The following is a 12,254-nucleotide window of genomic DNA, read 5'->3' on the forward strand; positions in this document are numbered from 1 at the left end:
TTCCGTTCAATTAAAATAGAACTGTCATATAATATACCCTTTTATGAGAGAGGATCATTGCCGAATCCTCTAATCACATCCGTTCATCGTACATTATACGGTTAATTTTTATCAACTATTGTTTATATTCAATTTTAAATAAAAAAAATTAAAATAATTTTTGATTACACAATATACGATGAACATATATAATTTGAAGATCCCTAAGATTCTTACAAAGAGGATCCAGCGAGGATCCTCATTCCCCTTTTACGAGTTGTCAATTTCTCAACGCGAGACACTTGTAGTTTTTCTTCCATAGTTCTTAAACCAGGAATGCACCAAGAAATTATACATGGCTTCACTATGTTTTTTTCCTTGAGATCACTTTTACTATAATGTTTGTATGTTGAACATGTCATTATGTCTAGTAATTGCAAGTATTGTGGGACCAAATAGTTCATAAATATTTTGTTAATTAATTATGTGCTCGATAATATTCAAATATTGCTACATGTGGTCTAAATGTTCATAATATTGCTATATATATGGCATATGCTAAGAGGATCTAGGGTTTCATCAGAAGGAACTTTTGAATTAAGTACAGTACTGTTGAATTAACCAGTTAATCTGACCCACAATCACAAAGGATATTGTTGAGGCAAGATTTTTTTAGGGGCGGGAGGACTTTCTTTTTATTAAACAATAATCTTCACCAGTCTCCTAGCTACTACCACACCATTTTAATTAATTTAAGAATATTATCAAAGGAAGAAGATAGAAAATTTGGTAGAACCCAACCTAGCTAGCACTATCAACGTGGTCCATGACGATCATGACCATGCTGACCATGCATAATTAGGGTTAGGGTTCTACACTAGTACACATATCTCATGCATACGATCTCGTATATATGGACCTAGAAATGAATTATCAATGTGATATAAGTCTTTATTTATTTATTTATTTTTTTTGACAAACGATAATTGCTAAATGTTGAAAGAAAAGAGATCGGTAGAGATCGAACTCATATCAAAGTTTAGAGACATTATTGTTTTTTGTCAATGTTAAAAAACGGATTGAAGTCTTTCCATGTGATCTATTCGCATGATCATTATTTCAACAGTAAACCTAGCTACATTCCCACACTCAGGTATAAGTGTGCATCACTGTGATTACCAGTCAAACGCCATTTTTAAGATGTAACTTATAATTAATATAGTACAAATGAACAACTTCTGCAATCATAAGTAGTACTTCATTTTCTTCCTACCTCCGCAATCATCACGATTTTCCTTTCCATTTAGCATTATGGTGGGTAAGCATTTGCTATCATGCTACTTACTTTCTTTGTAATGCTAGAAACTGTTGATGGTTGTGTTCCATCACACAGACATTTTATTATACAATTTGAATAATCTCTCGTCTAACAATTGATTAATACATCTTATGTTGTTGCAAAAAAGAGAGTGCAAGTGAGCACATTGTCATTTCAACGATAAAATTATATGTAATATAGAAGTGAATATGAAAAACACAAAGACGATAAAAAAAATCAAGTAGTGTAATTTATTTTCCAGCATCATTTCTCATATATATTATTATATAAACATAGAATTTTATGAATTCAACACAACACAACAAACTAAAATGGTTGTGTTATTAGCCCATTACACTTAAGGAGGGGTGATGAAATAATATTTAGGGTTTATATATATGTTTCTTGAAAGGGGCTAATGCCTCCCCTGTAGGGTTATGCTGTAGCTGTAGAGTTGTAGGAAGGATGAACGACAAGGGTTGGCCGAGGCTCCACCGTCCAGTCCCACCGGTCCACCATGAAAAGAGACGGCCCACCTAAAAAAATAGGTGACGGGTATCATCCACAATTTAAATTCCAGTAGTATCTAAATTCCAAAATTTTAATTTGGTGGTGTTTGCATACATTTTTAGAAGAAAATATTGAGAGTTTCTTTCAGAGAGGAGGATTCTCTCCCATTCTAATCATTTTTTTTTCCTTTCCTACTTAAGAGAAATATGAGAGATTTAAATCACTATAATCTGTCATTGAATTTTTGATCAACTGGAAAAATTATTGGTCATTCCATCTTATATTTCACTTTCCATAATAAGCCTACAGGCATAGTAAATGAACTAATAAACGAAAAATATGCACAAAAGTAATGTATCCAATTTTAGTAGATTTGTAAAAAAAAAAAAAAATGACAGTTCAACCAAAACTAGGTAAGTGTTATGTAACAAAATACATGGATGTACGTGTGAAAAAAATTATTGTATAGCACTGAATATTGTCACATTGTACATTAAAATTTGATTTAGAGTATTGCTTCATGATTGTCCTACTGAAAAGAAAAGAAACAAAATGAAAAACATCGATAAGTATTGTGCTATAGTGTGAGCCCATCCGAAGTCTTGTAACATGTGATTTCAATGAGAATTTATTTTTATCGAGACCTACTTACTTTATATGTTTTTTAGCATATCTTGTAAAATGTAATTTTTGTTCCTGATGTTCACGTTGAGTATTAGATTTGTCTTTTTCTAACTATCCACTGTACCATCTCATCTAATATTCCAACAAAAAATAAACATCTATAATTATTGTACACAAATATAAAAACTATATATGTATATATAAAAAGGGATGTTAGTTTATGGGGCTTCATTTTACGATCTAAAGAATAGAATTACAACAAAAGACAGCAAAAGCAAGTCGCACGAGCACTTCAATGATGCCACGAGGAAGAGACGTGAAAGATTATCAAAACTATCAAAAAGAACAGAAAATATTTTGCAAACCCCAAAAGAGAACATTATGGAGATCTTAAGCAGGGTTAGATTAACAATTTGGTTTATCTTAAAGTGAAAAACTATAACAAAAGTCGGAAAATGTTTCAAAAAGTTGGGCAAAAACGACAAACGATAGCAAAACTCTCGGAGTAACGTCACTTCCATTTTTTGAATTAGAATAGTGTTTTCCAAGATAAAGGAGAAAATAACAGTTTTTGTTACTGTTTTTACTTCCTCATTCTCTTTTTCTCGCCTTTACGGTTTACAGTGTCATCAAAGTATCGTTCCAAATCTGTCAAATATACTGCACAAAACCCAATAAATGGAGAAGTGTAGTGAGAGAGTATTCTGTTTAAGAGAGAGAGAGAGAGAGAATGGGGTGAAACTGTAATGTATGCAGCTGGAGTTTTCCAATCATAGCTGCTGAATTGAAAAACTCATTCGTTTTTCCCATTGGTTTCTAATGTGAATGGTGAGGTTTTAATGAGAGATTTTGATGTTCTATCAGAACCCATCTCTGAAATCATTCACTGAGTAAGTTTTTAATCTTCTGGGTTCATAAAGGTCGAAGCTTTTGCAGTTTTTATGAAGATCCATCTACTCAAAACTAATGCATTTATGATGTTCCTTTGGTTTGTAGGTTCACTTGCTGATTGGAAGTCCCAGCACCTGCTATCAGTCAATCTACTGGTAAGCTCTTGATCTTGTGGTTAATAAAAGAGGGGGAAAAGTCAACTTTTTTTTATCCATCTCTGCTGTTGTTTGGAACTGATTTGCATTATCTCCCATCTTTGGTGTGTTTATTTTCTCATGAACTCTTTTCTGTATTTGATCATTGGGGTGGTATGTGTTTTAGTTTGGCTTCTTGTTTTATGAATTTTGTATAATTAGAAAAAGCTGCTGTGTACTGAGCTTATGCAAATTAAAAAAAGCTGCTTGTGCAGTTTGGCTTCTTGTTTTATGAATTTTATAAAATTAAAAAAAGCTGCTGTGTACTGGGTTTTATTGGGGGGTAAATTTATGGATGGCTGGTTTTTGTGTTTTCCAATTTGTAGCACTTACAAGATTTTTTTTTACTTCTCATATATTGAAGACAACTAATTTTCCAAATTGTTTTTGTTTTCAATGCTGTTTTCTTGCTTAGTGTTTACTTATTTCCTTGGATCAATTGTTATCTGTCTAATAGAGGAGGTAGCATGCAATTTCGTATTGTTTGTTTTGTCTTGATATCTTCTTGCTGGTGTGAACCTTATGCCATTCCGACGATTATATTTTCTTTGATGATTTTGGTGCACAGGTGGAAGGAGGGAAAGAGAGAACTGCAAATCTTCATCTGGAATATTGAGGGGTGGAAGTTTCTTGAACTGATATTCTGGCCTTTCCCAACTCAAAATAAGTTCTGTTGTTGTGCTGCGCCGGAGTCATGGCAACCATGTTACATTCTGAGTCCAGACGATTATATTCTTGGTGGTGGGATAGTCACATTCCAAAGAACTCAAAATGGCTTCAGGAGAATCTTACAGGTCTTCATATTTTTCTGTAAAATTTATCGTTTTAGTAGGACTTGGATTGAAATTTGTTTTTTCAGACGCAGATATAAGCTATCATTTGTATGTGCACTAGGCATATAGCTACTACTTATGTGTGATGGCAAGTCATACCAATAAGACACAGCATTTTTGTGGTAATGGCAACATAAAGATGTCAAGCAAGCCAGTTGCTTGTATTCTTCTCTTTTGGATGTTAATTTTTTAAAAGCTGAGTCCATTTCTTAACAATTTTGTATTTAGATGGAGATGAAAGGACAGAAGAGGTATGGTAACCGAGGGAGGAGAGTAGATAGAACTAAAACTAAATACTGAAAACCATTCTTTGCATGGCCAGCCGTGTTCATACCTGGTTAGCTTTTGGTTGGCCAACAAAGGACAGTAGACTCTCATGTCCTGTTACTTTTCTGTAAAACTATGATCAATAACATTCACGTTCATTTGAACATGAAACTAGATGAAGAATGAACATAAACAAGATATGGCGGATCTCAAGTTTTGTGATCTATGGTATTAGCATGATGTAATTTCCAGCATATGAAATATGTTTTAAAAAATAATTCAGGTCAGTGATAAAGAAATGAATGTACTTGGAATTTTCTCAGTTTGATTTCTCTCTTTCTCCGCAACATGTGCAATTGAGTGTGTTTTTGCATATGGATATCCTTGGATTTTTGGGCTACATTTGTAATTGACCCTAAATCTTATTATGCAGACATGGATGCCAAAGTCAAAGCAATGATCAAGCTCATTGAAGAAGATGCAGATTCTTTTGCAAGGAGGGCAGAAATGTACTACAAGAAACGCCCGGAGCTCATGAAACTGGTGGAGGAGTTCTATCGAGCTTATCGTGCATTAGCAGAGAGGTACGATCATGCAACTGTGGAGCTGCGCCAGGCTCATCGAACCATGGCAGAAGCATTTCCCAACCAAGTACCTTATGTATTGGCTGATGAATCGTCCTCAGCCTCTTCTGGGCCAGACGTCGAACCTCATACACCAGAAATGCCACATCCAGTTTGTGCCTTATTTGACCCTGATGACTTGCATAAGGATGCATTGGGCCTCTTGTCAATCAATTCACAAGCTTTGAAAGGGAATGGAGGAAACTCAGCAGACTCCGACCCTGGAATAAGCAGAAGAGGTGGTCTAAAGCAGTTCATTGAGATGTTCACTCCAGGAGAAGTGCCAAATAGTTCAAAGGTTGCAGAGGGAATGATGGGACAAGGATTAAATTTTCATGAAGCAGAAGATTTCAAACAAAAGTTCCAAAATGGGTTTTCTCAGTTAACAAGTGAGAACCAGAGTCTCAAGACCCAGGTTCTTTCTCAATCTGAACGTGCTGCAAAAGCAGAAACTGAAGTTCAATCCTTAAAGAAAGCTCTAGATGAGATACAATTTGAAAAAGACGCAGTCCTTCTTCAGTACGAGCAGAGTTTGGAGAGGTTGTCTAAACTGGGGAGAGAACTAGATGATGCACAAAAGGCTATTGGAGGGCTTGATGAACGAGCAAGCAAAGCTGATATTGAAACTAAAATATTGAAGGAAGCCCTGGTGGAATTAGAAGCGGAGAGGGATGCTGGTCTTCTACAGTACAATCGATGTTTGAAAAGGATATCTAGCCTGGAGAGCAAGTTATCTTTTTCCCAAAGGGATGCAAAAGGACTTAACGAGCTGGCTGTTAAAGCAGAAACTGAAGCTCAAAGTCTCAAGCAAGAACTTTCTAAACTAGAGGGTGAAAAGGAAGATTGTTTACTTCAGTACAAGCAATCTCTTGAGAAGATATCTGCTTTGGAGACGAAAATCTCCGTCTCTGAGGAAAATGTCAGAATGCTTAATGAACAAATTGAAAGAGCTCAAGGTGAAGTCAAATATTTGAAGGAATCTCTGGCTACACTGGAGGAAGGGAAAGAAGCTGCAGCTCTTCTATACAAACAGTGCATGGATACTATAGCTAAAATGGAAAGCGAAATTTCTAAGGCTCAAGCAGATGCTAAACGACTAAATAGCGAAGTTTTGACAGGCTCCGCAAAATTAAAGAGTGCCGAAGAACAATGTGTACTCTTGGAGAGATCAAATCACTCTCTGCGGTTAGAGGCGGACAGTCTGCTGAAGAAGATTACAGCTAAGGATCAAGAACTTTCAGAGAAGGATGACCAGATGGAGAAACTTCACATTTTGATGGAAGAGGAGCACTTACAGTTTGTGCAAGCGGAAGCGACTCTTCAAGCTCTACAGAAGTTGCATTCTCAATCCCAGGAGGAACAGAAAGCTTTAGCACTGGAGTTCAAAAATGGGCTTCAAATGTTAAAGGACTTGGAGATACGCGAACAGGATATGAAGGATGATGTCCAACGGGCAAAGGAGGAAAATAAGAGCCTAAGTGAATTGAATTTTTCTTGCACTGTCTCCATAAAGAATCTGCAAGATGAAATCTTCAACATCAAAGAGATGAAAGAAAAACTTGAACAGGAGGTTGCGGTAAAATCAGACAAAAGCAATGCGCTCCAGCAGCATATTTTACATTTGGAGGAGGAAATTAAGGGATTAAATAGAAGATATCAAGCTATGGTGAAGCAGGTGGAGTCGGCTGGTTTAAATCCTGAATGCTTTGAATCATCTGTGAAAGACTTGCAAAATGAAAAATCGAAGCTGGAAGATATATGCACAAGGGGGAAAGAAGAGAGAGAACTTCTTTATGAGAAGTTGAAGGATACGGGTAAACTTTCAAAGGAGAATGATTTTATGGGGAGCTCGCTGTTGGGGTTGAACGCTGAGTTGGAGGGTTTGAGAGAGAAGGTCAAAGAATTGCAAGCGTCTTGCCAGTTTCTCCAGGGAGAAAAATCCACTCTTGTGGCTGAGAAGGCTCTCCTGCTTTCACAGTTACAAGTTATCACTCAGAATATGCAGGCGCTTTTTGAGAGGAACACCTTGCTGGACAATTCCCTCTCTGTTGCAGACATTGAGCTTGAACGGTTTAGAGCACGATCAAACAGCTTAGAAGAGTTGTGCCAATCTCTCAATAGTGAGAAGTCCAATCTGCTTAATGAGAGAGGCACCCTGGTATTTCAGTTGAAAGATGTTGAGGAGAGACTGCGAAACCTGGAAAAGCGCTTTACAAAATTAGAGAAGAAATATTCTAACCTGGGGAAGGAGAAGGGCTCCACACTTAGTGCAGTAGAAGAACTATGGGGTTCCCTCCATGCAGAAAAACGAGAGCGTGCAAGTTATATACGGTCAAGTGAGGCCCGATTGGCAGGTTTGGAAAACAATGTCCACCTCATGCAGGAAGAAAGAAAGCTGGGAAAGAAAGAATTTGAAGAAGAACTAGATAAAGCTTTAAATGCCCAGATCGAGATCTTTATCCTTCAGAAGTTTATAGAAGATCTGGAAGAGAAAAATTTGTCATTATTCATTGAGTGTCAGAGACACGTTGAGAAATCCAAGTTTTCTAGTAAGCTGATCTCAGAGTTGGAGAGTGAAAATCTCGAACTACAGGTGGAAGAACAATTCTTGGTGGAAGAAATCGACAAGTTGAGGTTGGGCGTTCATCAAGTCCTCAGGGCTCTACAGATTGAACCAGATAGGCACGACGATAAGACTGAACCAGGGAAAGTAAATGTGCTGCACATTTTGAATACTATCAAGGACTTGAAAACTTCTTTGTTACGGAGCAAGGATGAGGAACAGCAGTTGCTTGTTGAGAAGTCAGTGCTCTTAACTGTACTTGGGCAGTTGAGATCAGAGGGTGCAGAGGTAGAGACGGAAAAACAATTCTTCGAGCAGGAGTATGAGATCGTGATAAACCATTGTTCTACGCTACAAAATGAGAAGCGTGACCTTCTAGAGATGACAAGGGAGTTGAGATTGGAAGTGACGGAGAAAGAGCAAGGGGAGGAAATATTAGAGGCTCAATTGTTAACTCTTCAACCTAAGCTGGCAAATTTGGAGGATGCTTATGTGGTTCTGCAGGAAGAAAATTCCAAGGTGCTTGAAGAGAAGAGATCTTTGCTTAAGGAACTTATGGACCTCAAAGAGGAAAAGCAAATGCTTGAAGAGGATAATAGTGTTAATTTCCACGAAGCACTAGCTTTCAGCACCCTCTCGTTGGTTTTAGAGAGCTTCACAATTGAGAAAGCTGCGGAACTAAAAGCACTTGCTAAAGATCTCAACAGTCAATTTGTAATTAATAACAACCTCAAAGAGGCTGTTGGAACATTGGGGGAGAATTTAGTGATGAAAGAAGTAGAAAACCTGCATCTGAATGAGACGGTCCAATTGTTGGACAAGGAACTGTGTGAAGCCAAGGACTTAAATGGAGAACTAAGCCGCCAAGTTTTAGTTGGAAACGATTCTCTGAAACAGAAAACCTTGGAGCTCTCGGAGGCAGAAGAGAAGCTTAAAAAGACGGAAGATTTGAATGTGGAATTGTGCAGAACAATTCAGGAACTGAAGATGGAAATTGAAGAATCAAATCTAGTGCGAGAAAATTGTGAGAAGGAGATTTTTGAACTATCTGAAGATAGCACAAATCAGAAAAAGGAAATCAATAGCCTTTGTGAGGCAAACGAAATTCTGAAGAACCAAATCTTGTGTAACGTAATTGAAAAAGAAGTAGAAAATCTACATCTGAATGAGACAGTTCAATTGTTGCACAAGGAACTGCATGAAGCCAAGGACTCGAAAGATCAGCTGAACCATCAAATTTTAGCTGGAAAGGATTCTCTGAAGCAGAAAACCATGGAGCTCTCAGAAGTAGAAGAGAAGCTTAGAAAGGCCGAGAACTTGAATGTGGAATTATGCAGAACTGTTCAGGAAATGAGGATGGAACATGAAGATTCAAAGCGACTGAGGGAGAATTGTGTGAAGCAGATCCTAGAACTATCCAATGATAACTCAAATCAGAAAGATGAAATCGAGAGCCTTCGTGAAGCAAATGAAACCCTGGCGAATGAAGTGGGTATCTTAAGTGAAGTAATTGAAGAACATAGAACGAGAGAGGAGTATTTGAGTTCCGAGTTGCAAGAGAGAAGCAATGACTTTGAACTCTGGGAGGCTGAGGCTGCGACATTCTATTTTGATCTTCAAGTTTCTGCTCTCCGTGAAGCTTTTCTTGAAAATACGGTTCATGAGCTCACTGATGTTTGTGAGAGTCTTAAAGATGAAAGTGCTGCGAAATCTGTGGAGGTCGAACAAATGAAAGAAAGAGTTAGCTCTTTGGAAGGTGAAGTTGGAGGACTGATCGGCCAGTTGTCTGCATACGTTCCTGCCGTAGCCTCATTGAGAGAGAATGTAGCATCTCTTCAGCACAATGCCGTACTTAGATCGAAGCTTCTTGTAGCAAGAAATCAACAATACAAGGTAATATTTTCTCTCTTTAGAAACATTGATGATAGTGATGATTCAGCAATTAAGTCTGAGCTAGGTAGAGTCGACTCATTTTTGGTTTTGACAGCCTAACCCCAAGTTGTCAATAACGTAGAAGTGTCTGTCTGTGTTTCTGGCCTTATTGGCATGGAGAAAATGTGTATTTATTAACTGCTATCATAAGTACACACGAAAGTTCGATTTAATTCTAATCCCAAGTGTCCTGTTTATAACTGAAATCTAACGCTATACGTAAAACATTCTTGTTCTAGTGAAGACCTTCCTAACAGAAACAGATGTAGATCACAGGTTTGCAACTTGGATTGTGTGGATAATTGAAGTTTAATGTTAAAACTTGATACTTAATTACCATGTTTGTGTCTTATTGGACCACTCTAGCTATCACCATTGCTAGCTTCTGCTCTTTTTCTTTCCACTAATTAGCATGTTTGTGCCTCTAGGATGTGAAACCGCCAAATCATCTATATGAAAAGAACGGTCAAGATTCCACAGAAGATCAAAGCCCATTGGTACACGACGGAATTTCAGAATTGGCAGAAGTGCAAACTATGATCAAAGAAGTTGAAATGACGTTTGTGGAAGAGACGGAAAGGCTTGCGATGGAAGCCTTTGAAAAGGCAATGGTGGAAGAAATTGAAAGCCTTTCAACTCAGGAAAGGACAAAAAACAGCAACTCGTCTGTGGAGATTGAAGAGTTACAATCAAAAGGTGCCTTACTTCAAGAACAAGGCAGTAAATGTGAAGAGATGAAACTTGGGAAGGAGTTCACTGGTGAAAATCGCAAGTTGCAGAAGACAAAATCTGCTAATGGGACTTTGATGAAAGACATTCCGCTTGATCATGTTTCTGATTTATCATCGTATGGAAGAAGCTGGAGAGGTACTGGTGGGGCTGATGATCAGATGCTTGAGTTATGGGAAACTGCCGAACAATACTGTCGCCAGGATCCGGTTGCCAGTGAGAAAGAAAATCAGGCATCTGCACGCATGGAAGATGTTACCCCCAGCCATCGGTTTACAGATTCTGAGCAGATGATTCAGAATTTTTCTTCAGAAGTTGAGGCTGAGAAGGAGTGGGGAATTGAGAAGCTGGAAGCGTCCTTTCGAAGGCCACGTCATGAAGGCAAGAAGGAAAAAATCTTGGAGAGACTGGCTTCTGATGCCCAGAAACTGACAAGTCTGCAGACAATTGCTCGGGATTTGGATAAGAAGATGGAGACAAGCAAGAAGGGTAAAAGGGCCAACGGCATTGAATATGAAACAGTCAGAAGACACTTACTTGAAGTTGAGTCTGCTGTTGTGCAGCTAGTGGAAACTAATGACCAACTGAAAAAGAAGATTGAGGAGTCTCCGTCTTTGGACGAGCAGACTTCCATGGAGTTGGAGGAGGCTGGAAATGTACGCAGAGAGAGAGTAGTCGAAGAGGCAAGTAAAGGGTCAGAGAAGATCGGAAGGCTGCAGTTTGAGTTGCAGAACATTCACTACATTTTGCTCAAACTGGAGGATGAGAATAAAAAGAAAGGGAGGCACGGATTTTACGTGAGCAGAACGGGCGTTCTCCTGAGGGATTTTATTTACAGCGGCAGAAGCAGCGAGAGGCGCAGGAAGGGTTGTGTGTGTGGCTGCATGAGACCCTCCACCAAGGGAGATTGAGGCAATAATCACTTGAGAGGGAAGCATGTTTTATTTCCTTAAATGATCCTAATGTTGTGTTTAGCGAATCATTTCTCGGATTGGTTGGCGAAAACACGAGTGCATTACCCCAGATTCTGTGTAAAATAGGCTTCATCTAATCAAATGAGCTGCTTCCTTCGTATTGTCACCTCCCATTAACCATTCAAAACAAGCCACTCATTTTCTTCTTGTTTTAACTTACGATGCTTCACTAACTTTCGATAAGTCGGAAAATTCAAAATGTTGCATTTAGTATATTTATCCAAGGAAATTGTAGCAATGGTCTCTCATTGGTCTCAACTCGTCAAAATGTGCATCTATGGTCATTTTCTTTAACACCGTCAATAATTCCATTAAATGCAGTCACGTGCGTGGCACACGAAACTGATTGTAGGGGTAATTAAGCGAACTGCTTGCTCCTCCATGCCTTCTCGATACCGGTCTATACCAGCTGTACCAGTGCAGTCAAGCTCTTCCATACCACATCGTCATACCTGCTTCGAATTCACCGATATTTTGCGTTCGATAGAATTCAATTGGGGATGGGTTCTGCGTTCGATAGAATTTAACCCACAAGAAATATTATGTTTCCCTAATTGCCCCTACATTCAGTCTCATGTGCAATGCACGTGACTGAATTTTGACCAATTGCCCCTACAATCAGTCTCATGTATGATGCACGTGACTGAATTTAACCAAACTATGTTAACGAAAAGAACCATAACTGCACATTTTGACGAATTAAAATACCAATGGTTAAGGAAATAAAGTTGAGGAACCATTGCTCAAATTGAATTAAGATTGAGGGATCATTGCTACAATTTTCTTTATCCAATCAAATTTCTCTTGGACCAGTTTC

General features: G+C 38.2%; 1 protein-coding gene across 1 annotated transcript; it reads left to right on the forward strand.

Annotated features, from left to right (window-relative positions):
• Window positions 1–3,010: 3,010 nt before the first annotated feature.
• LOC103453157 (protein NETWORKED 1A-like) lies at window positions 3,011–11,537 on the forward strand. Its single transcript, XM_008392711.4, has 5 exons — window positions 3,011–3,321; window positions 3,428–3,477; window positions 4,085–4,310; window positions 5,050–9,695; window positions 10,163–11,537. The coding sequence occupies exons 3-5, from the start codon at window positions 4,211–4,213 to the stop codon at window positions 11,372–11,374; spliced, it is 5,958 nt and encodes a 1,985-aa protein (XP_008390933.3). The 5' UTR covers window positions 3,011–3,321; window positions 3,428–3,477; window positions 4,085–4,210; the 3' UTR covers window positions 11,375–11,537.
• The last annotated feature ends 717 nt before the right edge of the window (window positions 11,538–12,254 follow it).

Source organism: Malus domestica, chromosome 13 (assembly GCF_042453785.1).
Source record: "Malus domestica chromosome 13, GDT2T_hap1".
NCBI lineage: Eukaryota > Viridiplantae > Streptophyta > Magnoliopsida > Rosales > Rosaceae > Malus > Malus domestica.